The sequence below is a fragment of the Pteronotus mesoamericanus genome, unplaced genomic scaffold (assembly GCF_021234165.1).
Source record: "Pteronotus mesoamericanus isolate MK-2021 breed Mesoamerican mustached bat unplaced genomic scaffold, CSHL_Meso_final scaffold_651, whole genome shotgun sequence".
Lineage (NCBI taxonomy): Eukaryota > Metazoa > Chordata > Mammalia > Chiroptera > Mormoopidae > Pteronotus > Pteronotus mesoamericanus.
In genome coordinates this window covers 31,185,818-31,208,386 of record NW_026555325.1, presented here as the reverse complement: position 1 = coordinate 31,208,386, position 22,569 = coordinate 31,185,818, and the positions used below count along the sequence as shown (strand labels likewise).

Here is a 22,569-nt window from a genome sequence, read left to right as displayed (position 1 = left end):
TGGGCAGCCCTTCCTCATGCCCACGCCCAATATCACTAGTCCTAGGGAGGACTTCCTAAGTTAAAGGCGCTTTGACTGAAGCTGCAGTATTCAAGTGAGTTGCCTGATTTGACAAGACCTAGAATCCACAGGTCTCTCACTTTATCCATTCTTTCAGTGACTACAAAATAGCTGACAGACAATTCTGATGTATGACTGGTTAAGTCACCATCATTTATTATAGAAATATTTATATTTTTAAATTCACTTTGGCTTTCCAACGTCTGAATTACTGTTAAAAAAGAAAAACCCCACTGCTTAATGTAATCCCTACCTTTTATTTAAGGAGAAACTCCCAGGATATTGGTGCAATACAGTGATGCAAAGCATTTTTGAATATTTTAATTTGTTCAATATCTTATCAATATAAATATAAAATTTGGGGGACACGTGCAGAATTTATCTCATATCACTTCATAAAAACCAAAGAATCCAAACTATTTAATGCAATGGAGGGAAAAAAATCCACTTCTCAATTCTTATATACTTCAGGCTTCAAAGACCATAAATACGATAAATATCTTAACTGCCACATCAAATTCTCTGGAAATGAGTGGCAGAGAATACCAGAAACATAACCTGATAAGCAGTGTTTGGTTTATTCACCTGCTCATTTCCTTCCCTGTCACTTTCTTGCCTACTCACACTGACCAAGAGTTTTAAGAAACAGGGTAAACCAGTGATAATTCATTCATCCAAGTTTTAATATAACTGGCCCCAAGCTGAAATTTTGCTGTTCTCAAATTATATAAATGCCATCATATCTCAAATAGACAGCTTTCAGACAAACATAACTTTTAAAGGGATATTAAAAGCAGAAAATTAGTAATAAATCTGCTAATGGAGATAGTGATAAATAATATCAATATGAACACTATAATCCTGTTAAAGTATTGGGCATTTATTATCACTGATCTAATCCAAAATTACTCAAATATTAAATATGAATAACATTATCATAAAAATGTGTAGATGCTAACAAATACAAAAAATAATCATAGTAAATATTCTAAATTTTTATTCCTTTGAATTAGACTAAAACATGGCTCCCTAATCTCCCCCCAAACTATACCTGGCAGCTCGGTAGATCTTCCCCAAAAAGGTGATGCTGAAGGAGGCTGGTGATTCTGAGGAAAGGTAAGCAGAAGTCCTGTAAGTATTTTTCCATGGATTCAGGAGACCAAGCAACAGGGCTAACCTAAAATTAAAAAAATAAAACTTGTAAGAGATATAGCTTTAAAAATTATATTCATGATGGCAACAAAGTCTAAACTTTTAACTAAATAACCACGACATCTAATCTGAGAGAGAGCATACCATTGCACACTCCTGAGTTCCTTCTTCATGGTATAACTTTCCTTTAGATAGTTCACTTATGACAAAGCTCAGTAACCCTTTATAAGACTTTTCGGCATCACACGTATTCTAGAAAAAAATTGAAATATTAGTTCTATTTGTCACTGACTTACAAAATATTAAAATTGAAAAGAACATTTTTTAATGAGTACAGTATAATTGCAATTACATTTTTTAAGAATGTAAATTTCAATTCCTCAAAACCTGTATATAACAGTATACCACCAGATTCCCAATGGAATTGGGCAGATAATTAAATACTTCTTTAAAAGACAGGATGTGAATTATGCAATGCATGTATAAATAAACATGTAAAAATAGATTTTTATCCAGTAATTCCCACTCCTGGAAATTCTTCCTAAGAAAATAATCCAAAATTTAAAAATACCTACATGCCTAAGACAGTCAATACACCCCTAACAAGAATTGAGTAAATGAGGTGGAATATAACTTTACCCTGAATTTTTAAGGCACTCATAGTCTGGACCACAGAGTTTGTTATTTGATAATATTCAGTCTTTCTTTTAGCCCCACATTGTTTCACATGTCATTGGCTCTCTTCAACTAGATTGTAAATTCCAAAATATGAGGAACTGTACTTTGTATTTTGCATGTATCCCTTTCCATAACAAAAACCTAAGTGATACATACCTAATTGATGACATTTATTTTCAATCTTAGAACTTCCCTTGACGTGCCTCTTTTGATAATCAACTATTTGCATTATCTTTAAATCACCCCTCAATCCTTTCTGCCACGTTCACTCAGCCGTACAGTGTTATTGCGTTCTGATTTTTAACTATAAAAACATCTGCAATATTGTGTCAACTATACTTTAATTAAAAATCGGGTCCTTTTGCTAAACTCTCCTCAAATTAAAAACAAAGAATATTAGATAATACAATAATTTCATACATAAAAAAGCCTTAGTAAAACATATTTTATATAGGCTATATTTGGGTAAACCTAAGAGTAGGCTCTTAAAGTTTAAGAAGAGCATTTCTGAGACCATGGATGAAAGATCTGGAATGTAGATCAGAAGAATTCTATGCGAGAGGGGGCCAAGATATGTGGGTTAAATAAAGAAAAGCATCAAGGGTTGAAAGGTGCAATAAATTCTGTGTTGGGTAGATGCTTTGTCTGAATTGTAGTACTTTATGTAACATTTTGGGATGACAGACCCCTTGAGGCCATGCTATGGTCCTACTCCCCAGACAAACAAAACAAAGGAAAAGGACCCCGATTAAGAAATCCTGATATAAAGTCCCTTTTAGCAGATATTTCAAAGAACCAAAAAAATGTAATTTATATTAATCATAATGATCACTTTTTCCAACACAACTGAACCTCATTATCAAATTAACTCTGCTCTCCTTTTGGAAAATACACATTTCTATTGTCCTAGGGCAGATTAAATCTGGCAAAAATCCATTTTCGCTGGAATTATCCTACCTGAGAATAAGGAATTATAGGGACAGAATAAATGAGACTTGAAGAAAGAAGCAAAGGAAGAAGGAAATGAGAAGGAGAAATGAATGATATAGAAATCTAAGCAGTTACAAAAGACAGAATGATACATTTCATTATTCATAAATATAGTTGTTGCTAATATTACAATATGCTACATATCTGTTTAGATCAACTGCAGAAAAAGCTAATAACATGGCAAAAAAACCTACAGAATACTATATTTTTGTTTTCATTCACTAAAGAAATTTATGTGGCTACAAACTTCTCGTCAAAGTTCTGATAAGGATCTGATTAAATGTTTTATTAAGTATTTTTAAAATAGCTAACATTTATCTAATCAAGAAAGAAAATTAGTAGAAGCCACCTAAATCAGTTCATGTTCCTTCCATCATTGATTTACAATTGTCTCATTTTCTGTCATTAAGTTCTCATTTTTGCAGTTCGATGAATAGTATAGAACCAAATTATATCAGAAAATGTTTTAAATGTGTAATTTTTCATTATTACACAGTTTACTAAAAAAACAAACAATGACACAGCATAGAAACCTAATATACTTGACTTGAATACAATACAAATATCTGATTTGAGTATGTTCAGAGAGTTGAAAGAATTTTAGGAAAAAAGAAAGACAAAATTGCAAAATTTTAGATTGCAAAATTACCCAAGAATCAACTAAGAACAAGGAGTGGAAATCATTGTAAGAAAAGACAGAATTCCATTTTGAGAACTTAGAATAACAGAATTTTGGAAAGAGAAGCATTCATATATTCCAAATTCTCATTTACCTTTGAGAAAGCTGAGGTTCAGAGAGTTTTTATGTCTTGACTAAAAAGGTAATATCTTCACTGAGTGGTAGGAGCTTGGCCTAGAACTCAGGTTCAATGGGCAACCACCATGTTCCCAATTAAGACATAATGAACTTTATGATGGTACCGTACGAAACTTTGTACACATAATCATGATTTGAGAGTAAACTGGTGATAAAAGTGAAGGTTATGTTGAATACATTTCATGAATCTATAACTACTTTTCTCTCCTTTGATACAAGTAAATATGATTTAAACAGAAACTTTTCAATGAGGTATAAAACCTCTTTCAGAGTTACAAGCCAATCAAAAGGTTTAATTTATACTATACCTACTATTTTTTCTATTAAGTTCCCCAAATAAATATTAATTTTCTTATTTTAAACTATCTCTAAGACAAACCACTCAGTCAGTCAATTCTTTGATTCTATAGTATCCCATTTGTTCCCTAGCCACTGAAAATGCTCAACATTTTAACTAAACTTGCACAATTTTTTTAAATTGTTTACATAATTTTAACTAAACAGAACTCCTTCAAATTTGCTAACACCTTATATATATTCTAACAGGGAAAAAAAGCAGTACTGAAAGAAGCACAATTAAGAAGAGGTTAGGGTGGTTTTTGTTTTGTTTTTAGGTTTAGCATATTTTATCTTTAAGCATATAAAATGCCTAAGAGGCAAACTTACAGTCCCAATAGGAAAAAAAAAAGCCTAAAACAAAAGCTAACACATTAAACTTATAAGTACAGTAATCAAGTTAGCACAAACATAATAGTATTTATACACAATTACTTTCTGATGCATCTTTCACCTTAGGATTTTTAAATTTAGAAGTGATGAGTGAAAAGCCACCTTTGGATTGTGACTGGGAATAGGGACAAGAAGACAAAAAGATGACGTATAAGCAAAATAGGCTGAGGCAGCAGACACTGTATTATTTTCTCGCTGTGTTAGCACAGTATTTGTAACTTTCCTAAGTTAAAGGCTTGTAGCAAAAGCAAAACAAAACTGCCCAAATAGAAAAGGATAAAGGCCAAGATTTAGATATGGATGCAGAAGACCTCACTGTACAAGGGAAATAAATATTTTTTAACTATTTTAACTTGAAGATGCTCCATTTCCAATTAAAATGCTAATAACTCACTTTGTCTTTCAAACACCTAATGTCATTCATTCATACATCCAATTTAAATGAGTTTACCGAAGTACTAAATGACAAACTCAAACAAGACACTAACCTTTTTGAGAGCTCCTGTGTGTTTCCAGGCTGACCTGTCCTCCTCATTGCATTTAACTGAAAGTGCCGCAAGAGCCTGTGTGTACAGCAGGGTGAAAAGCACCTTTACAATGCAGGTGAAGTGGTCTATAAGAAGAAGAGAAGATCATTATTTCTTTGGAATCTAGACATTTTATACTCAAGATAATTTCACAAATACATGCCTTTCCTTGCATGTGTAATTGGTTTTTGTTCAATTAGTTAATAAAATGAGATTATAATGTGGTGATGCATTTTCTACTCAACAGATCTAAAATTATGAAAGCAAAGTTCCTTTATTCATCCACTAAACATGTAAATGAGAGGCATTTACATAGTGGAAGGTGTGCTGTGTTTTAGAAGACCAGAGTGCTAATGCCAATCAACATTGGAAGAGCTGTGTGACCCTGGCAAATCCCTTCTCTGGACATCATGTGCTTAACATCTCGGAGCCTGAGTGTTTAAATATTTCATCTGCTTCTAACATGAGGTACGTCTTCTAAATAACAATGTAATGTAATGTAATACAACATAACACAATACAATATAGAACTTCTAAAGCTAAAAATAAAAAAGAAATCCCAGTACTCTGAGTTTTAAAACTTAGTGAAAATTATATCAATGCAAAAACAGTAGTAACAAGAATATAAAATGCCTGGTACATATTAGGTACTTAATACATGGTGGCTTAATAATCATAACTAGTATTTATAAATACCAAATAACAGAAAATTTCCTCAAATGTCTCATTCAATCCTCATAACAGTTTCAATTGGACAACTAAGCTTCAAAAGGATGCACCAGTTGTAACAAAGCTAATGAGTACCCGGCCTGAACCTGAATCCATGCGCATCGTTCAGATTCAGTACTCCTTCTATTATCTTTTGCTGTTCCCCTAGCAAACGGGTATTACCATTTAATCAGAAACTCTTAAATTCAGAAACTTGTAGACATCCTTGATATTCTCCTGTTTCTTTCTCCCCACATTAAAACAATCTCCAAATCCTTGTCAATTCCACTTTTAAAATATCTGACAAGTCAGTTCAAACACCCTGGACCGAGCTTCCACCCTTTCTTGCCTGGACCTATAATCTCAGCCTAAGTAGTTGTGTTGGGGTCCTCAAAACCACTTCTAGGTGTCGTGATTCATTAGGACTCAAAAGACGCAGTATATAGTCCTATGAGTTATTACAGCAAGAGGATACAAAGTAAAACCTGCAAAGGGAAAGGCATATCGGGGGAAGTCCAGAGGGAACTTTCAGAGTCCTCTCCCAGTAGGTCACACAGGACAGGCTTAATTCCCCCAGCCATTAGTTGTGACAACCTGTGTGAATTACCTACCGTGAAAGCTCATTAAGGGACTCAGTGCCCAACACTTCCATTGGGAGCAGGTCAGAGAGGCACCCCCCGCCTAGTACATGCCAGTTTCAGACCCCCCAAAGGAAAGCAGGAACGTGCAGCATAAACCTCAGTGTCTGTACAGTTTAGAAATAGTGAGCTACTCTTTTTAGCTCTAGGGATGGTGGAAACCTTCCTAAAATCAAAGTTCCCAGCCACCAGTCAAGCGCCAACCTCAGTTTTTTAAAGGACAGCCGTCAGGCCCCCTATGGAAATTCTTTTCCGCACAGTGGTTTATCCTCCTCATCTCCCAAATCCCTGCAATCCATTTTTTAAATTAAACAGACTGATCTTTTTAAAAGAAATATTTGGTACCTTTCTACTGGGTCTCAGTACAAGCTGAAATTCTCTCCTCATGGCCTGGCTAACTCAGATTAGTGAGGTGACACCTTAAAAGGACTACGTAAGGAAATCTTCCCTGATTCTACATGGGGGAGGGGGAGGAGGGGGGGGGAGAGAGAGAGAGAGAGAGAGAGAGAGAGAGAGAGAGAGTGTGTGTGTGTGTGTGTGTGTGTGTGTGTGTGTGTGTGTGTTTCTTTAATCCCTCCACCTTTTTTCACCCAGGCCCCAACCAACCCTCCTCCCCTCTGACAGCTGTTAGTCTGTTCTATGTATCCAGGCTTCTGTTTCTATTTTGTTTGTTCAGTTACTGTGTTGCTTAGATTCAACATATAAATGAGATTATATGGTATTTGTCTTTCTCTGACTAGCTTATTTCACTTAGTGCAATAATTCCCGGGTCCATCCTTGCTGTCACAACCGGTAAGAATTTTTTTTGTCTTTTTACAGCCAAGTAGTATTCCATTGTGTAAATGCACCAATGCTTTATCCACTCCTCTACTGATGGACACTTGAGCTGTTTCCAGATCTTGGCTATTGTAAATAGTGCTGCAATTAACAGAGGGGTGCATATATTCCTTCAAATTAGTGTTTTGAGTTTTTTAGGATATATTCCCAGAAGTGAATGGCTGGTTCAACAGGCAATTCCATTTTTTATTTTTTGAGGAAACTCCATATTGTTTTCCACAGTGGCTGCACCAGCCTGCATTCCCACCAACAGTGCGCAAGGGTTCTCTTTTCTCCACATCCTTTTGGATTCACTGATGATGGCCATTCTGACAAGTGTGACGTGATACCTTATTGTGGTTTTAATTTGAATTTCTCTGATGATTAGTGACACTGAGCATTTTTTTTTCATATGTCTACTGGCCATCTGTATGTCTTCCTTGTAGAAATGCCTATTCAGGTCCCTTGTTCATTTTTAAATTTGGGTTTTTTGTCTTCTTGGTTGTTTATATAAGTTCTTTATAAATTTTGTAAACTAATCCCTTATCAGATGTATCGTTGGCAAATATGTTCTTCCATGCAGTTGGTTCCCTTTTCCTGTGCAAAAGCTTTTTAGTTAGATGTAGTCCCATTTGTTTATTTTTTCCTTTGTTTCCCTTGCCCAAGAAGATATATTGGCAAAAATATTACTAAAAGAGATGTCTGTGATTTTACTGTCCATGTTTTCTTCAAGAACTTTTATGGCTTTGTTACTTACATTTAAGTCTTTTATCCATTTTGAGTCTATTCTCGTGTATGGTGTAAGTTGGTGATCTAGTTTCTTTTTTCTTTTTTTGCATGTATTTGTCCAATGTTCCCAACACTATTTATTAAAGAGATTTTCTTTACTCCACTCTATGTTCTTGACTCCTTTGTCAAATATTAATTGAACATAAAGCTGTGGGTTTATTTCTAGGCTCTCTGTTCTGTTCTGTTGATCTACATGCCTGTTCTTATGTCAGTACTAGGCTGTTTTGATTAGACTGGCCTCGTAGTATAGTTTGATAGTCAGGTTTTGTGATCCCTTCAACTTTGTTCTTCTTTCTCAGGATTGCTAAGGCTATTCGGGGTTTTTTGTGGTTCTACATAAATTTTTGGAATAGTTCTTCTAGATCTCACAGATGACCTTTTTAGAGTAACTTATAATAGCACAAAAACAAAACAAAAGTAAAATCCTTGTTTCCCAGCAAAGGAGAATAGTTAATTATTTGTTAGAATATTTTAAATGCCTTCAAGTGAAAACTGTAAATTATCACGTAATTATTAAACTATTTCTAGTATAATATTAATGCTCTTAATATTATAATATTATGATATTAACACTAACTAAAAGTGATGAAACATCACATTTGAATAACATCATACTACTATATCAAAATATGATACACTGTAAACAGGAAGACATTAAGGCTGACCAGTTTGCTCTACTTTTCACATTTTTGTACTATCACTTTAATTTTTAAAAAAACAGGTTTTCAGAGTGATTTCACATGCCTTTACCTCATTATTGACTAAAAACCTAAAAAGAATAGACCCATAAAAGAAAAAACGATTTCATTTCATTGTCATCTTCTATACACACACAAATAGTGATTACTATTTAAAAATAGAGAAAACAATTTTTTTACCTCTAACCAACTCCATCAGGCCAATGCTATATTTGTCTCTACAATTTTTAGACTATCCATTATATATACTACATAATCTAAGAATCTGAATTATAAAGACATACCTTTACGTAAGGGTTGTGGCATCATTAAAATCTGAATGAGCAGAAGAGATGTAACATCATGATAAAGAATTGGAACCTCAGGCTGTTGTTCTTCATTTCCCAGCCTAAAAGAAAATGCATAATCACTTTAGACAGCATTGTACATCTTTTCTTTCTAGGTCATTTTTATATTTCACATATATGCCTATGGAACAGAAATCAAACTTTCATAAGCAACTGAGAAATCACAAAAGAAAAACCAGGGGCCATATTTCTTGCCTAAAATATAACCTTATAGACTCATATTATTTCCTTGACTTCACTTTATTTGAAAAAATTACATAGAAATTTTTTCAGGTCTTACTAAACAATTGGCATCCATTAATTTAATTATGAGTCTTTCTGACCTCTTATATTACAGAAATCAAATAAACACTAAATCGAACTTAAGGGAATTAGTTTCACTGCAAATGGTGTGACACTTAGGACACTTGCTACATAAACAGCACTAAGGAGTAAATGTTCACATTATAAAAAAAGAGCAGATGCAATGCAAAAACAAGTTACATTGAAAAGGCATGGTTAATAGCACTTCTTAAAAAAGTTGCTAGTGGAATCTATTCAACAAAATAAATTAACGAACAAAATAAACCACAGGCATGGAAACATGAAGCAGACTGAAGGTGACCAGAGGGGATGGGGAAAGAGGACAATGGTGGAAGGAAGGGGAAGGGACTAGACAAAGAACATGTATGAATGACCCATGGACATGGACAACAGTGTGGGAATTGACTATGGGAGAGGGGGGCAGGGTGGGACGGGTGGAGGAGGGCAAAGGGGGAAAAATTGAGACACCGGTAATAGAATAAACATGATTAAAAAATTTAAAAAATACAATTAAAAAATATTTTTAAAAAGTTGCTTTTATGATTAACATAAAATTCAAATAAAATCTTTACTATTTCCCAAGTCTCAAAAAAAAGATAATAACAACCAAAGCAGGACTTAAAATATACTGTAAAAGACAAAACAATAAACCTTAGGAATGTGTAGTACTATAAAAAACATGGAATATATTATAAACAGATCTTATCCTAAAAGGTTTTTTAAACTCTTTTAGAGAGTTAAATTGTTTGACCATAGGTTTACTTTTCAATGTCAGAGAACGAAAGTAAAACTTAAGCTTCTAGAATTGGCTAAATTCTGTACTTCAGACTAAACTTGAGATGAACCAAAATTGCTTAACACTTTTATTATTTACTTATTACTTACTATAAGCCTGGCAATGGAGACATAGGTGACTAAACCAATCCCTGTGAAACTTACAACTACCAGAGGAAGATTACAGCTCTTTGAATATCTCCATTCTCTACAGATATTCCTCTTTAATATATTGGGTTGGCGAAAAAGTTCGTTAGGTTTTTTTCCATAAGATGGCTTTAGTAGTGCACCAAAAAGTTCATTACTTTTTTTCCATAAGCTGGGTCTAGTAGTGCTTAGTGGTCTTTAATTTCATTCAAAATGATTTTGTTAGATTGCATTGTGACAGCTGTCATGTCAACATGCATTTTTAAAAGTTATCAAAATTGGTCAATTTTGGGGTAGCCATTTTAATATTGAAGATGGAAGGAAATATGCATTTTTTGCATATTATGCTTTATTATTTCAAGAAAGGTAAAAATGCAACTGAAACACACAAAAAAAGATTTGTGCAGTGTATGGAAAAGGTGCTGTGAATTGAGTGTCAAAGTGGTTTGCAAAGTTCACACTGGAGATTTCTCACTGGCTGATGCTCTATGGTTGGGTAGACCTTTTGAGGATGATAGTGACCAAATTGAGACATTAACTGAGAACAATCAATGTTCTACAATGTGGGAGATAGCCAACATACTTAAAATATCCAAATCAATAAAGCTATTAGTGAAAATGAAAAATGTGTCTTTTAGTTTAAGGAAAAAACCATACGGACTCTTTGGCCAGCCCAATACTCGTCTTCCTTTCCAAAACTAATCCTCTGATAATGCTATGAAACCTACTACTTCTTGTCTCTCTAGTGTCTCTCAAGTCCAAAGTTCTTTTTTTTTTTAATCTGAGGGCCACTATTTCCTCACTTGTTATTCAAATACCTACAAAAATGGTTTTTCACATAATCACCAATGATTTCCTAATTAGAAAATTTAATGGACATTTTTCAATCCTTATCTTACAACTCTCAACTTTGGGTACAGCTCAACACTCTTGCCTGGAAAATTCTCTTGGCTTTTGTGAAACACTGTCTCAGGTTCCCTTCTATCTCTCTGATTATTCCACTTTAGGCTTCTTGACAGGTTCTTCTTCCTCTGACCAATGCAGATATAGAGCCCCAAGAATCCAATTCTCACTCTCTTTTCATACTAAGGACCCTTTGTGAAAGGCCTCTTAACCAATGACTTCAATCGCCAGCTACACATTGATGATCCCAAGTCTGTATGTCGTCCCTAACCGTGACTCTCTTAACTCTATCTGAAAATCCACTATCTCCACTTGTATATATAACAGGCAGGTCAACTTCAACATGTGTGAAACTGAACACCTGATCATTTTACCCTACTCCACACACACACACACACACACACACACACACACACACACACACCCATTCATGAGCTATCTGCTATTGTCTTAGTCTTGATGTGGCTTATTTATTATATCCTCTAGTATTTAGCACAATGTCTGAAGTGTAATTTACACACAATAAAAGCATCATGAATACATAAAAGCTGGGAACTTGAGGATATTCCAAAGCCATCTTCTCTCACTCACCCCATATTTAATTGGTAGTAAGTCCTAAGGACTCTATCTTCACTCCCTCTTTGCCATCCATATGGTCACTGCCTTCAAAACTACTCAGTCTCTCCCAATTTTATGTCCCCCCAATTCAATCTCCACAGGAACCATCTTATTTACCATTATTTCCCAAATACCTGAATTAAAACAGTTAATAAAATGAGCTGAGTAAACAAATAAAAAGTGAATGGAAAAATTGATGGAGGGACAAACATACAAACAGGTGGCAAAAGCGACAAAAACTAAGCAGCTAGACCGCAGTGCATAAAGAGACAGATAAAATGGACTGGGGGAAGAAACAGAACAGCAAATTATGAATTGATTGATTTTAGGGCCCATAGGTCCTACACATTTTTGTTTATCTGTAGTTCTATCACAGTTCCTTTAATGAAATGAACTAAATTACTCAAGAGGAAACATGCAAAGAGGGTAAAACTAGACATTAAAAGGGGAGAAAGGAGTAAGAGGAAAGTAACACTGAAAAATCCCTCTTAATCAACAGAACAGTGTTATGAAACAGGTGCATTAAAACTTCCATAGAATAAAGATGATTTTGGATTACCAAATGCTGCACTAACAGCTGATTAAAAGACTCAGACTTAGATTTAAAAGGAGTTTTATGGATCTATTTAAACTAGCCAATCTCAACCCTAAGCAAATATGCACTCCACTGTATAAAAATCAAAAAAGGCTTACAAACTTCTTACATCATAAACTAAATACCAACAAATTACAAAGCTTTTATGTACAAAAAATGCATCCCCCAAATGTGTAAATTAAGTAGTTTGTTAAAACAGGGATATTACAAATAACTGAAAAGCTAATTGGGCTACCAGAATTTCAGATTCTCATTGATTTCATTACGTGTCAACAATTTTGATTACTTTAGTGCTACCATTAGTTATTTGCAGTGACCTTCAAATATTATTTCAAATCAGTCTAAATCTCCATATGCATGGAAAACTCTATACCTAAGATCATTATACACTCTATTATGATTATTCATATATATCTTGTTAAAAATTTAGCAACCACTTTATTACAGTTAAAAATGTATAATTAACAAATGTTTCAAAACTAGAATGATACAAAGAAATTTATTAAAACAAGGGGAAATGTTCCTAGTTGAGAAACCATTATAAAGATAACTTCTTCCCAGATTACTATAAAATAACTTAAAAACAATTTAATTTTAAAATAACTCTGATCCAATCACAAATAAAGGGAAGTGTTTAGAAAATGGTTCTAAAGATCATATGGAAGTATATACAGGTGAGAAGAGTAAAGAAAAGCAGCTGGGCAGAGAGAAGAAATAAGTGGAGCCTAACACAACCAGAAATAGACAACATATTTCTTCAGTAAGAAAACCAGGATGCTATTGTCACAGAAATAGGTTTGTAGGTCAATAAGAACAAAGGGCTAAGTCTGTAATCAGGATCATACTAAACACTTAGTATATAATAAATGGGACATAAAATTGGCAAAAAAAAAAAAGCTATTTGAAAATAAATTTTAAATCTTCAACTACTATTAATAAAAATAATTCCAAGTAGATTTGATTACACATATATTTTAAAATCATCCCATCAGAAAACACTACAAAGAATATATAGGTAGATACTGCAAATCCTAAGACAGGAAACCCTGTAATACTGATTATAAAGGTAAACATCAGATCTTGGGTGAAATGTGCAGGCAGTCTATATATGAAAATCATCAGGAAATATAAGAAATGTAAGGTCTCATTGGTTTGGTTACTTGAAAATTTAAAACTTTAATATGTCAAGAAAAGTAATTATGAAATTTAAAAGGCAAACATATCTGGGGAAAAGGGCTTCAGTAAAATGAGACTTAACATCTTAAACCATAAAGAATCGTTCGGATATTTTTTTAATCCTCACCCAAGAATATGTTTATTAATTATTTTAGAGAGAGAGGAAGGTGGGGTGAGAGAGAGAAAGAGAAAAGGAGGGAGAGAGACAGAAACATCAACATGAGACAGAAACATGAATTGGCTGCCTCCCGTATGTGCCCCAATCGGGGATCAAACCTGCAACCTAGGCATGTGCCCTGACTGAAAATCAAACCCACAACCATTTTAAGTACACAGGGTGAGGCTCCAATCAACTAAGCAAACTGGCCAAGGCTTATTCAGAAATTTTTTAAAGATGAGAAGCCAACAGGAAAATGTACAGATGTCCTGAATCTGTAATTCACAGACAGTACACAAATGGCTAATAAATAGGAAATATTTACATGAAATACTCAATTCACCAAAAATTAAACAAATTTCTATTACTTTGGGAATCCAAAAATTTATCTATCAAATTGTCCCCAACAATATTTTTTAAGCACCAATACTCAAGATCAACAGAAATGAGGACAATCTTAGATTGATAATGAAAGTTTATATAGATAAACTGTTTCTGAAAAGCAATGCTGCACTATGTAACACAGTGCCTAACACTCAGAATATTTATCATATAAATGACTGAAATAATCTAAAATATTACGTTATTCTATAGTTTCATGTTATTCTATAGTTCACAGGTTATATCTAACATGTCAAGAACTGCTTAACACATCATCTGATATTACAGTAAAAAAGGAGAAAATTGAAATGATTAACATTTCAATTTTTTCTCAGTGTGTAGGAATTTTTATGTAATTTTAACAGAAAATATAATTGTAAACTTTTCAATTTTTATTACATACTTCTCTATTTCATGAGGAAAATTCATATATTCATAAAGAATTCCATCCTATTTTTATACTTAACAATTTTTCAAAAACAGTTTTAACTGACTTTAATCTTTCAATAATACTTACTGTGAATTCACCTCTTCTAACTGTGTAAGCTTTCTCCAGGGGTTAAACTCAGAATCAATGCTATAAAGCCGCATATGCAAGGCTAATACATGGAACAGCTGATCTAAATAAATTGAAGAAAAGGTAGTTAGAAAGTTTACAAAATTCTTCCAGAACCAAATTCAGACAAAAGTTCTAACTAATTCATAAATGTTTCCTATCCTTATAATTATAATTCACCAAGCTTAAGTACCAACTACTTCAGGCTCTATTTTAAGCTAAACTCTGACATATATCTAAATTTCGATGGGAATGTGGACTATCCTTACAGAAATGGTTTTGTTTTTACTTCATCTGTCACAGATCTACTTTGTCTTGGCGTTATGCTGCAGCTTTAAAACATACATTTCTCACTATTGTGGTCTCCTCCTAACCAAAATGTACTATTATCTTCGATACCCTACCCTGAGTAATATGGACAATAAAAACTACGTAAATCAGTTAGGTGAAGTTTTTCTTTACCTAATATTTTCCCTTAAATCTTATTTAGGTTGAATTTTGACTCTATCATCTTTTGATTCAACATGAAGGAATATAATAACAAATAAGAATATTATTTAGGAGGACCAATCCAGCTATTTTCTTCTATTTAAACCATAACAATAATCTATCAGTCTTACCTCTCAACAGAATGCTGCTCATGATACTTATAAAAATTTTACTTAAAATTTTGTAATAATCCAGAAAAAAATCCTAAATTTTGCTTTGATATCACATGTCCTTTTTTTGTATAAATAACAAGGATTGGATTAAATTATTCTGTCACAAATACAACAATTTGTGTATCAGAAGTCATTTTCTAATACTTCTTCACATGACTATAATTAATCCTTAAAACCAGAAAGTAGCCAACATATTATTGTCACATTCTCTAAATTAAAATAATCAAAAGTAAACATTTTGTTTCTCTGAGCAACTGACTTAAAAATCAACTATAGATTAATTTAAGATCCATCAGTATGATTTTTGTGTGGGGTAGGAGGTGGTGTGATAGTAGCAGTAATATTTATAGTGGTAGTAATAGTTGTAGTTGTTTGGGGAAGCGATTGAAAAACATAGAGCTATAAGATTAACAAAATAAATGTTCCAATCTGCAGGCAAGGAAGGTGGGTAGGAGAGCTAAATTGTAACATTGTTCATACATTTTTCAATCTGATTTTTATGTAACAAACAGAAGAATCTAAATAATTTACCCTGCTTAACCTCTGTCCATAAGTCAACAAATAGAATAAATTCTCTCTTAAAATTTCTTCATCCTATAAATGGCTAACAGTAGGTGTGTATTTATTATGTGCCAACCACTACTTAAACATCTATTTTACATAAATTATCTCAATTTTCACAAAAATTCTACCAGGTAGGTAATACTATTATTATCCCCAATCTTAAAACCAGTAAATTTCTCAAATTTCCTATTTCTCCACTATCCTGTTTCCATTGATAACACTGAGAATAAGGGACATTTTTAGCAGAGAAATAACATAATGAAAGATATATTTGCCATTTTTATTTTAATTCATTTACACATAAGAGATTGTTTTTACCAAGTATATAATGCATAATTTTAAAAAGCATTTAAAACTAGAAGTATTATAAAACTAAATTTCTCTATCAGGAAAATATTAATTCAAGTTGCAAGGTAGGGAGTTCTGCATTGTTTTTATATAGGTGTTAACTGACTCTAAGAGCTCTTTTTATCATATCCTGCCAAGATGAAAGTCAATTATCTTAAAGTTTATGATTTAATCAACAGCATAGAAGTTTACATTGAAGCCATGGCCAGCACAGAAATAATGGTGCAATCTATCTTTCTAGCCTCTACCAAAATTAAAGAAATACAAATGTTAGAGGAAACTTTTTCATCTTTTTATATTCCCTTATTCTACAGATTAGGAAAGAGGCCCACAGGAAGAAAGTCCCTTGTCAGATGACACTAATGTTTATTGGAAAAACTATTGCATACAATTTAAGATTTGCTACTTCCTAGTTATTTCCATCACTCTAGTTCTCCTTGGGGTTTTTATGATTAAAAGAATAGTACAAAATTCCTTGTTTTAAAAATCCTCACCAGAGAATGTGTTTATTAATGAGAGAGAGAGAGAGAGAGAGAGAGAGACAGAGACATCAATCAGTCTGCCTCCCATGTGCACCCTGATCAGGGGTCAAACCCACCACCTTGGGTGTGTGGGACAACGCTCCAACCAACTGGGCCACTTGGTCAAGGCCAAAATTCCTTTTGTAGCATTCAGATACACACACCTTTCCATTCCTATGAAAAACTGAGATTGTAACCCCAAGGCATCTTCTAATACTCTTAATATAATAGATAACAAGAGTCTTTGGTATTGGCTTTAACTAGAACAAAAGAATAATAACATAACTAATGAGGTACTTCTACCTTTCAAAAACAACCCTAGAAACTGCAGGTAACTTCAGTGGGAAACAAAAAATTGACTAACAACAATCTAGTACTTAACTATGTGTATATAATTCACTGTGTTTTCAAAATTTAGTCTGAAACCTGTAAGTAAGAATGAACTCTAATACTCCTTTGGCAGCGAAAATATCTCATACTAAACAAATATTGACAGCAGAAGACATATGATAAAGAAAGCCTAAATCATAATCAGAAAGTTAAGGACTAAAAAAATGGAAAAATGTATTAAACACCAACTGTGTGCATGATATTTTAAAAGTTAAAAAACAATTACATCAGGACAGCACATTAAAATTCTGAATAACAATAGCAAAAAGAATATAAAAATCCCTTTCTGGAATAACATATTTCAAAGCTCGAAAATTAGACATTTATAAAAGTATTTGGCAATAAGAAACATTAAATTAACTTACAGGTGTGCTATATATGATTTCAACATATGTATAGGAGATACCACTGTCTAGCAGCAACTAGGAAGTCCTGTATTTGAATCCAAGCTCTGTACTGGCTATGTGTCCTTGGACAAATTACCTTAGTTTTATTATCTGTAAAAAGGGGATAATATCACCTTTCTGGGCTTTTATAAAGTAACAGGAGTGATAGTAATAGCATACATCTGAGGTGTGTAGATAGGTATGCTTACATATATGTGTATACATATATGGCTTCTAAGTATAAATTCAAAATAATAAATTTAATCTTTATAAACTTGAGATATTACACCTAAAATTAGAGATTATGACTATTTTAGAAACATCAGGGCTCCATATAAAACCAACACTCTACAAAAATATTAACATATGTTTTTAACTCTCTCCACCTTCCTCCCCAGGACTCTCAGTGCCACTCTTCCCTGGTTCTCCCCCAGTTCTTTCTCAGTTACTTGCACATGCTCTTCTTGCTCTACGGAACCCGAACAGGTGTTATTCTCCCTAAGAAAGGAAAAGGGATCCCTTCTTAGTCCCTTTTCCCTCCCATTCTACACAAACTACTTCACCTAAGCTAGACTTCCCCCTCTACCTTAATTTTACCCACAAATTTCTCTAGGACTTCAGATGTTCGACAGGCACCATAAAAATCAATATATATCCAAAGCTAAACTGATGATATAGCCCCACCCAGCCCCAATGTTCATTTCCTCTTATAACCCCTAATTGAGTAAATGACATCAATGCCCACACAAACATCCAAGGAAAGACTTGAGAGTCATCTCCTACATCCTTGCCCTCCATTGTCAGCTGATTACCAATCCTACTGATTCTCCCTGCGATGATCCCTCCTCTTCTGCTCTACCCCCCGGCTACATCATTTCTTAACTGGATTACTCAAAAGAGTACTCTTTCAGCTTTAAATCTGTTGTTTCACCCTCTTCCAATACCTGTAAACAATAAATCTGTTCACATTATCTCATCACTGGTTGGCGAACCACTGAAGGAACAAGCATAGAAAGCCCTCACGAGCTAACCCCTATCCTCTTGTGCAGGTTGATTTCTTAACCTATTTTCCTCCCTTTCTCTTCCCAAGTAATTCCACAATGCGTCATGTTGTCTTACTCTGGTTTTCTGGGTTTTGGTTTTTTTGCAAACTGTTAACTGTTCTCCCAGCCTAGAATAGTACCTTCTTGTCTTCAAAGCAAACTTAATTCATCACCAGCTCAAGTGCTCTCCCGTAGAGTTTTTTCTAATATACCTGAGACAGATGTGATCATCCCTTGCTTTTATGCATTCTCTATGCCTTGAGTTAACTGTTTTGGTGCTTTTTATACAGCCCTGTAATTATCTTTTACTTGCATTCCTCTCCTATTAGATGGTGAGGTTTTCCTGAAAAAGACAATTGTGTCTTTCCCTCTTTGTACTCCCTAGGTTAGCACAGTGTTTAACATATAATGGGATTTTTTAAGTTTGATGAATATTATATGAATAAGTCAACAACCCTGTAAATTCATAATATATAAGCATAAAATTCATGGATAATTTATACTCTTCCTTTTCTGTCTTAATAACACACTGGCTCACTAACCAAAAATAGGCGAATTCATAAGCCCTACTGTCATTACCCCTAAAGAGACTGGCCTATCAACACCACTAATGCAGTGCTTGACCTGCTTGTTCCCACCTTCTCCCGCGTGCTGGTTGCTGTAACAACTCGCCTGGGACAAAGAATTCTGTTTTTCTGAAATACCTAATTGAACTCTTTCTTTACAAGGGTGAAAAATCTAAAGTATTATCATGTGCTTAATCACAACACAGACATATCATTCCTAAAACAGAAATGACTGGTCTATCCTTAAAAAAAGAAGACTGATCTGTCCTTAAAAAAATAAATAAATAAAAATAAGATTTCATTATAAGAGGTCTCAGCTGGAACAAAGGAGGAGATTTAACAATACCTTCTATCTTTAGCAATCTTAAAGTAAGACTATTTTACACACACACACACACACACAAAACTATGAAGTATATAAAATCAACTCCAACTTTATGATAAAATTAATATTTACATGTATGACTATGAATACCATAGACCATTATGAAACATCATTATGCCAATTTTTAAGTCTTCAGGAATATCTACTTAAGGAAACTGAACCCAAAGTTTGACACATGTGGAAGGCCTTTAAAAACGCTTTTGAACAGACGTTCATTGAGCTTGGATATTCTGTGTCTTTGTCAGTTATTTCAGAATATGTAAGAAATTGAAAACTGGCATATTATTTCTTCGCGTAACTCATATTAGTCATTAAGACAGAAATATATATGAAAGAGAGAAGTGTCCTAAAGACTTTCATAAATTTCTACCTTAAATTTTATCACTGTTAAAATTTACCTACGGTAAACTTAACTGGGTCTGCATTTCCACCTCAAGACTGTGGTCCTGTAAGTGTAATTATCAGAGATTAAATAATTGTCAAAGAAAAAAGAAATTCTGAATTACCACAGGGAGAAAAATCTCAACTTCTCGGTAAGGAAACAGGTACAATAACAGGAGGGCTAGTGTGACAGGGGCTGTAAAGATCCCAAGGCAACAGTGTGCAGCAGGACATCCTTCACTAAGCCCGAGGGTGAAAGTTTTCAAAGGCTCTGCATCCTTTAGGACACTTACGGGTAAGGGATGTGTCATACGTAACTGAATTTAGAGTCAGAAGAGCCGGGTTCAAGTGCAAATTCTGACATTTTCCAGCTGTATGAATTGGTAAAGCAATTACCATGAACTTCAGTTTCCTATTCTTTGAAAAAGGGATAAATGATTTATGTGAAAGTACATTACAAACCTTAAAACTAAAAATGTAAGGTATTGTTAAAATACCATAGTATGCTGCTCTGTGAATCAATTTTGCTCATTCTTTACTGTGAAAAATTTCCCAGACATATTTAAGAGTGAACTTTTATTTTGACTATATACTTATCATTTTACCTCGATACTTAAAAATTTGGCTTAAATTCATAAGCACGACAATTTTATTTGATTTCTCAGTATAAATTTGCCAGTGACATTTTTTGCCTTCACTGTTACAGAAAGAACAATCTTCCCCCTACCTTCACTTTCAACTCCTCCCTCAAATCATGTGCACACACCTGTAATTACCTATCAGGCATTACTCAAGCTGTTCCAACAAAATTTATTAAATCTTTCTTGACTAAACTAATCCTCAATTTCATCAAAAAGTTGTGATGAAACATTATTCCAAAAGTGAAATTTTCCTTATCATTTGTTTAATTAGTAGAGCACTTTTCTCACTCTCTTACCCCAAAACATTATGGAAAAAAGAGACACTTTACAATACCATGAAATATAGAGATGATGTATCATAGAATTGTACCCTTGAAACCTATATAATTTCACTAACCAATGTCATCCTAATAAATCTAATTAAATATGAAAAAATTAAATTAAAAAAAATTTTAAATGTGGTATTTAAGAGGCAATGGAGAGCCAAAAAATGGGAAAAGGAAAATATTGCCTCATAAAGAGTCTTCAGAAAAAAGACAAAACTTTTGTTTAATAGTATCATTAAAGTTCTACTAGAAGATGAAAAAAATGAGATATTTGATCTAAGAGCCTATGAAACACTATCCATTTAAGTTCTGGTGTTCAATTTAAATTGGGTGTGAGTTAGGCTTGAACAAAAAACAAAGACAGTAAGTTTACACACTTAAAAAATGGTGGTATTTCATATAACATACAATATATTCTACATACATGACTTAGAGCTGCTTTTATAAATATTAGGATAAATAATACATAAGCAATTGAACAATAATAAATCATATGAAAATTAAAAACATTGCGCTGTATATCCTAAATATTTATAATTTTTTGCTATCAATCTTACTTCAAAAAGCTGGAAAAAAAACCAGAATCGATTAAAAATAAATAAAAGAAAACCCTGAATGGTATTAACATATATTTAGGATATACTTCATCGTGACCTTTTCTATACTGGCATAATGTAATCTCTTATTTGCTAAAGGGGGAATTAAAAGGAAATGAAACTTTGGAAATAACTATCAATTTAATAATTTAAATTAAAATTGAGTGTAATAATTGAAGTGGTTATTGCTGGAATTTTATTGTTTTTAGGATTCTGAATAAATTTATCATTTATTAACCTCTGAATAAATTTAAATACCTAAGAGAAAAAAATGAAGTACAGTTTTGAACATATATAATAATAAAGGAATTTATATAATTCCTTTCTAATATAACAGTCTTTGAAATATTATCAACCAATGCCAAACATCAATTAAGTTAACAAAAAAAATTAATATAAGTAATATTATAGTTTTTGCTAATTCAAAGAGACTAGATGCTAAAAATCCTTCTTATCAACAACTTCCCCTTTAAGCATAACACTAAATCACTGGGTATAAATAGAATTTAGCTGCATACATCACAGGTGCAATAAATACTAAATACTCAGTAAAAAATAATTCTCAAAACCTTAAATTTCTAGGAATCAAGTTATAACCCAAAATAAAATATGAAAATCTAATATAACTAGTAGGAATTTTAAAACTAACTCAGTCAAAATTTCGCATAAGTTTGTACACTGATGTTAGAAATTTCAAGTTAGTTTTGATTAGTCCTTAGCTTTGAAATCATTCCAAAATCACATGCATATCTTTTAAAAATAATGTACATATATTTTTGAAAACTAATATGCACTGATAATTTTTTATAATTACTAATATTTTAGGACTTAAGAAAATATATTTATTTTTCAAAAGATTATATTATGTGTTTTAAACAACTATTTCCTGTACCAATCACATTAAGTAATATTTTAACTCCAGTGATTTGGCACCAATAATTAGCTGTATATTACATTAGACAATATTATTCCCAGAATTCACTTCAATTTTCTAAACAGCAACTAAATAGTGGTAACATCAAAAAAAAAAACTATGTTCATAAAAAAATCTACGTTAGTTCCAAATGACAGTTCTCCCAACTATACCCTTACAAAAAGTATTAAAAAATCATGCTATTTTACAATATAAAGTATATTCATAAATAAAAGCAAATATATACAACTTTAATATGCTTTAACATGCATATCAAAATACAGTATA

General features: G+C 33.0%; 1 protein-coding gene across 4 annotated transcripts in view; it reads right to left on the bottom strand.

Moving 5' to 3' along the window:
• Positions 1-22,569, bottom strand: part of UBR3 (ubiquitin protein ligase E3 component n-recognin 3) — a 196,267-nt gene that overhangs the window by 21,610 nt on the left and 152,088 nt on the right. For all 4 annotated transcript variants that reach the window (XM_054562480.1, XM_054562481.1, XM_054562482.1 and 1 more), the window contains 5 exons: positions 14,521-14,623; positions 8,887-8,990; positions 4,915-5,039; positions 1,357-1,464; positions 1,112-1,237 (listed from right to left, as the gene is read on the bottom strand). In XM_054562480.1, coding sequence (XP_054418455.1) covers positions 1,112-1,237; positions 1,357-1,464; positions 4,915-5,039; positions 8,887-8,990; positions 14,521-14,623 — 566 coding nt within the window. The remainder of the gene's footprint in view (positions 1-1,111; positions 1,238-1,356; positions 1,465-4,914; positions 5,040-8,886; positions 8,991-14,520; positions 14,624-22,569) is intronic.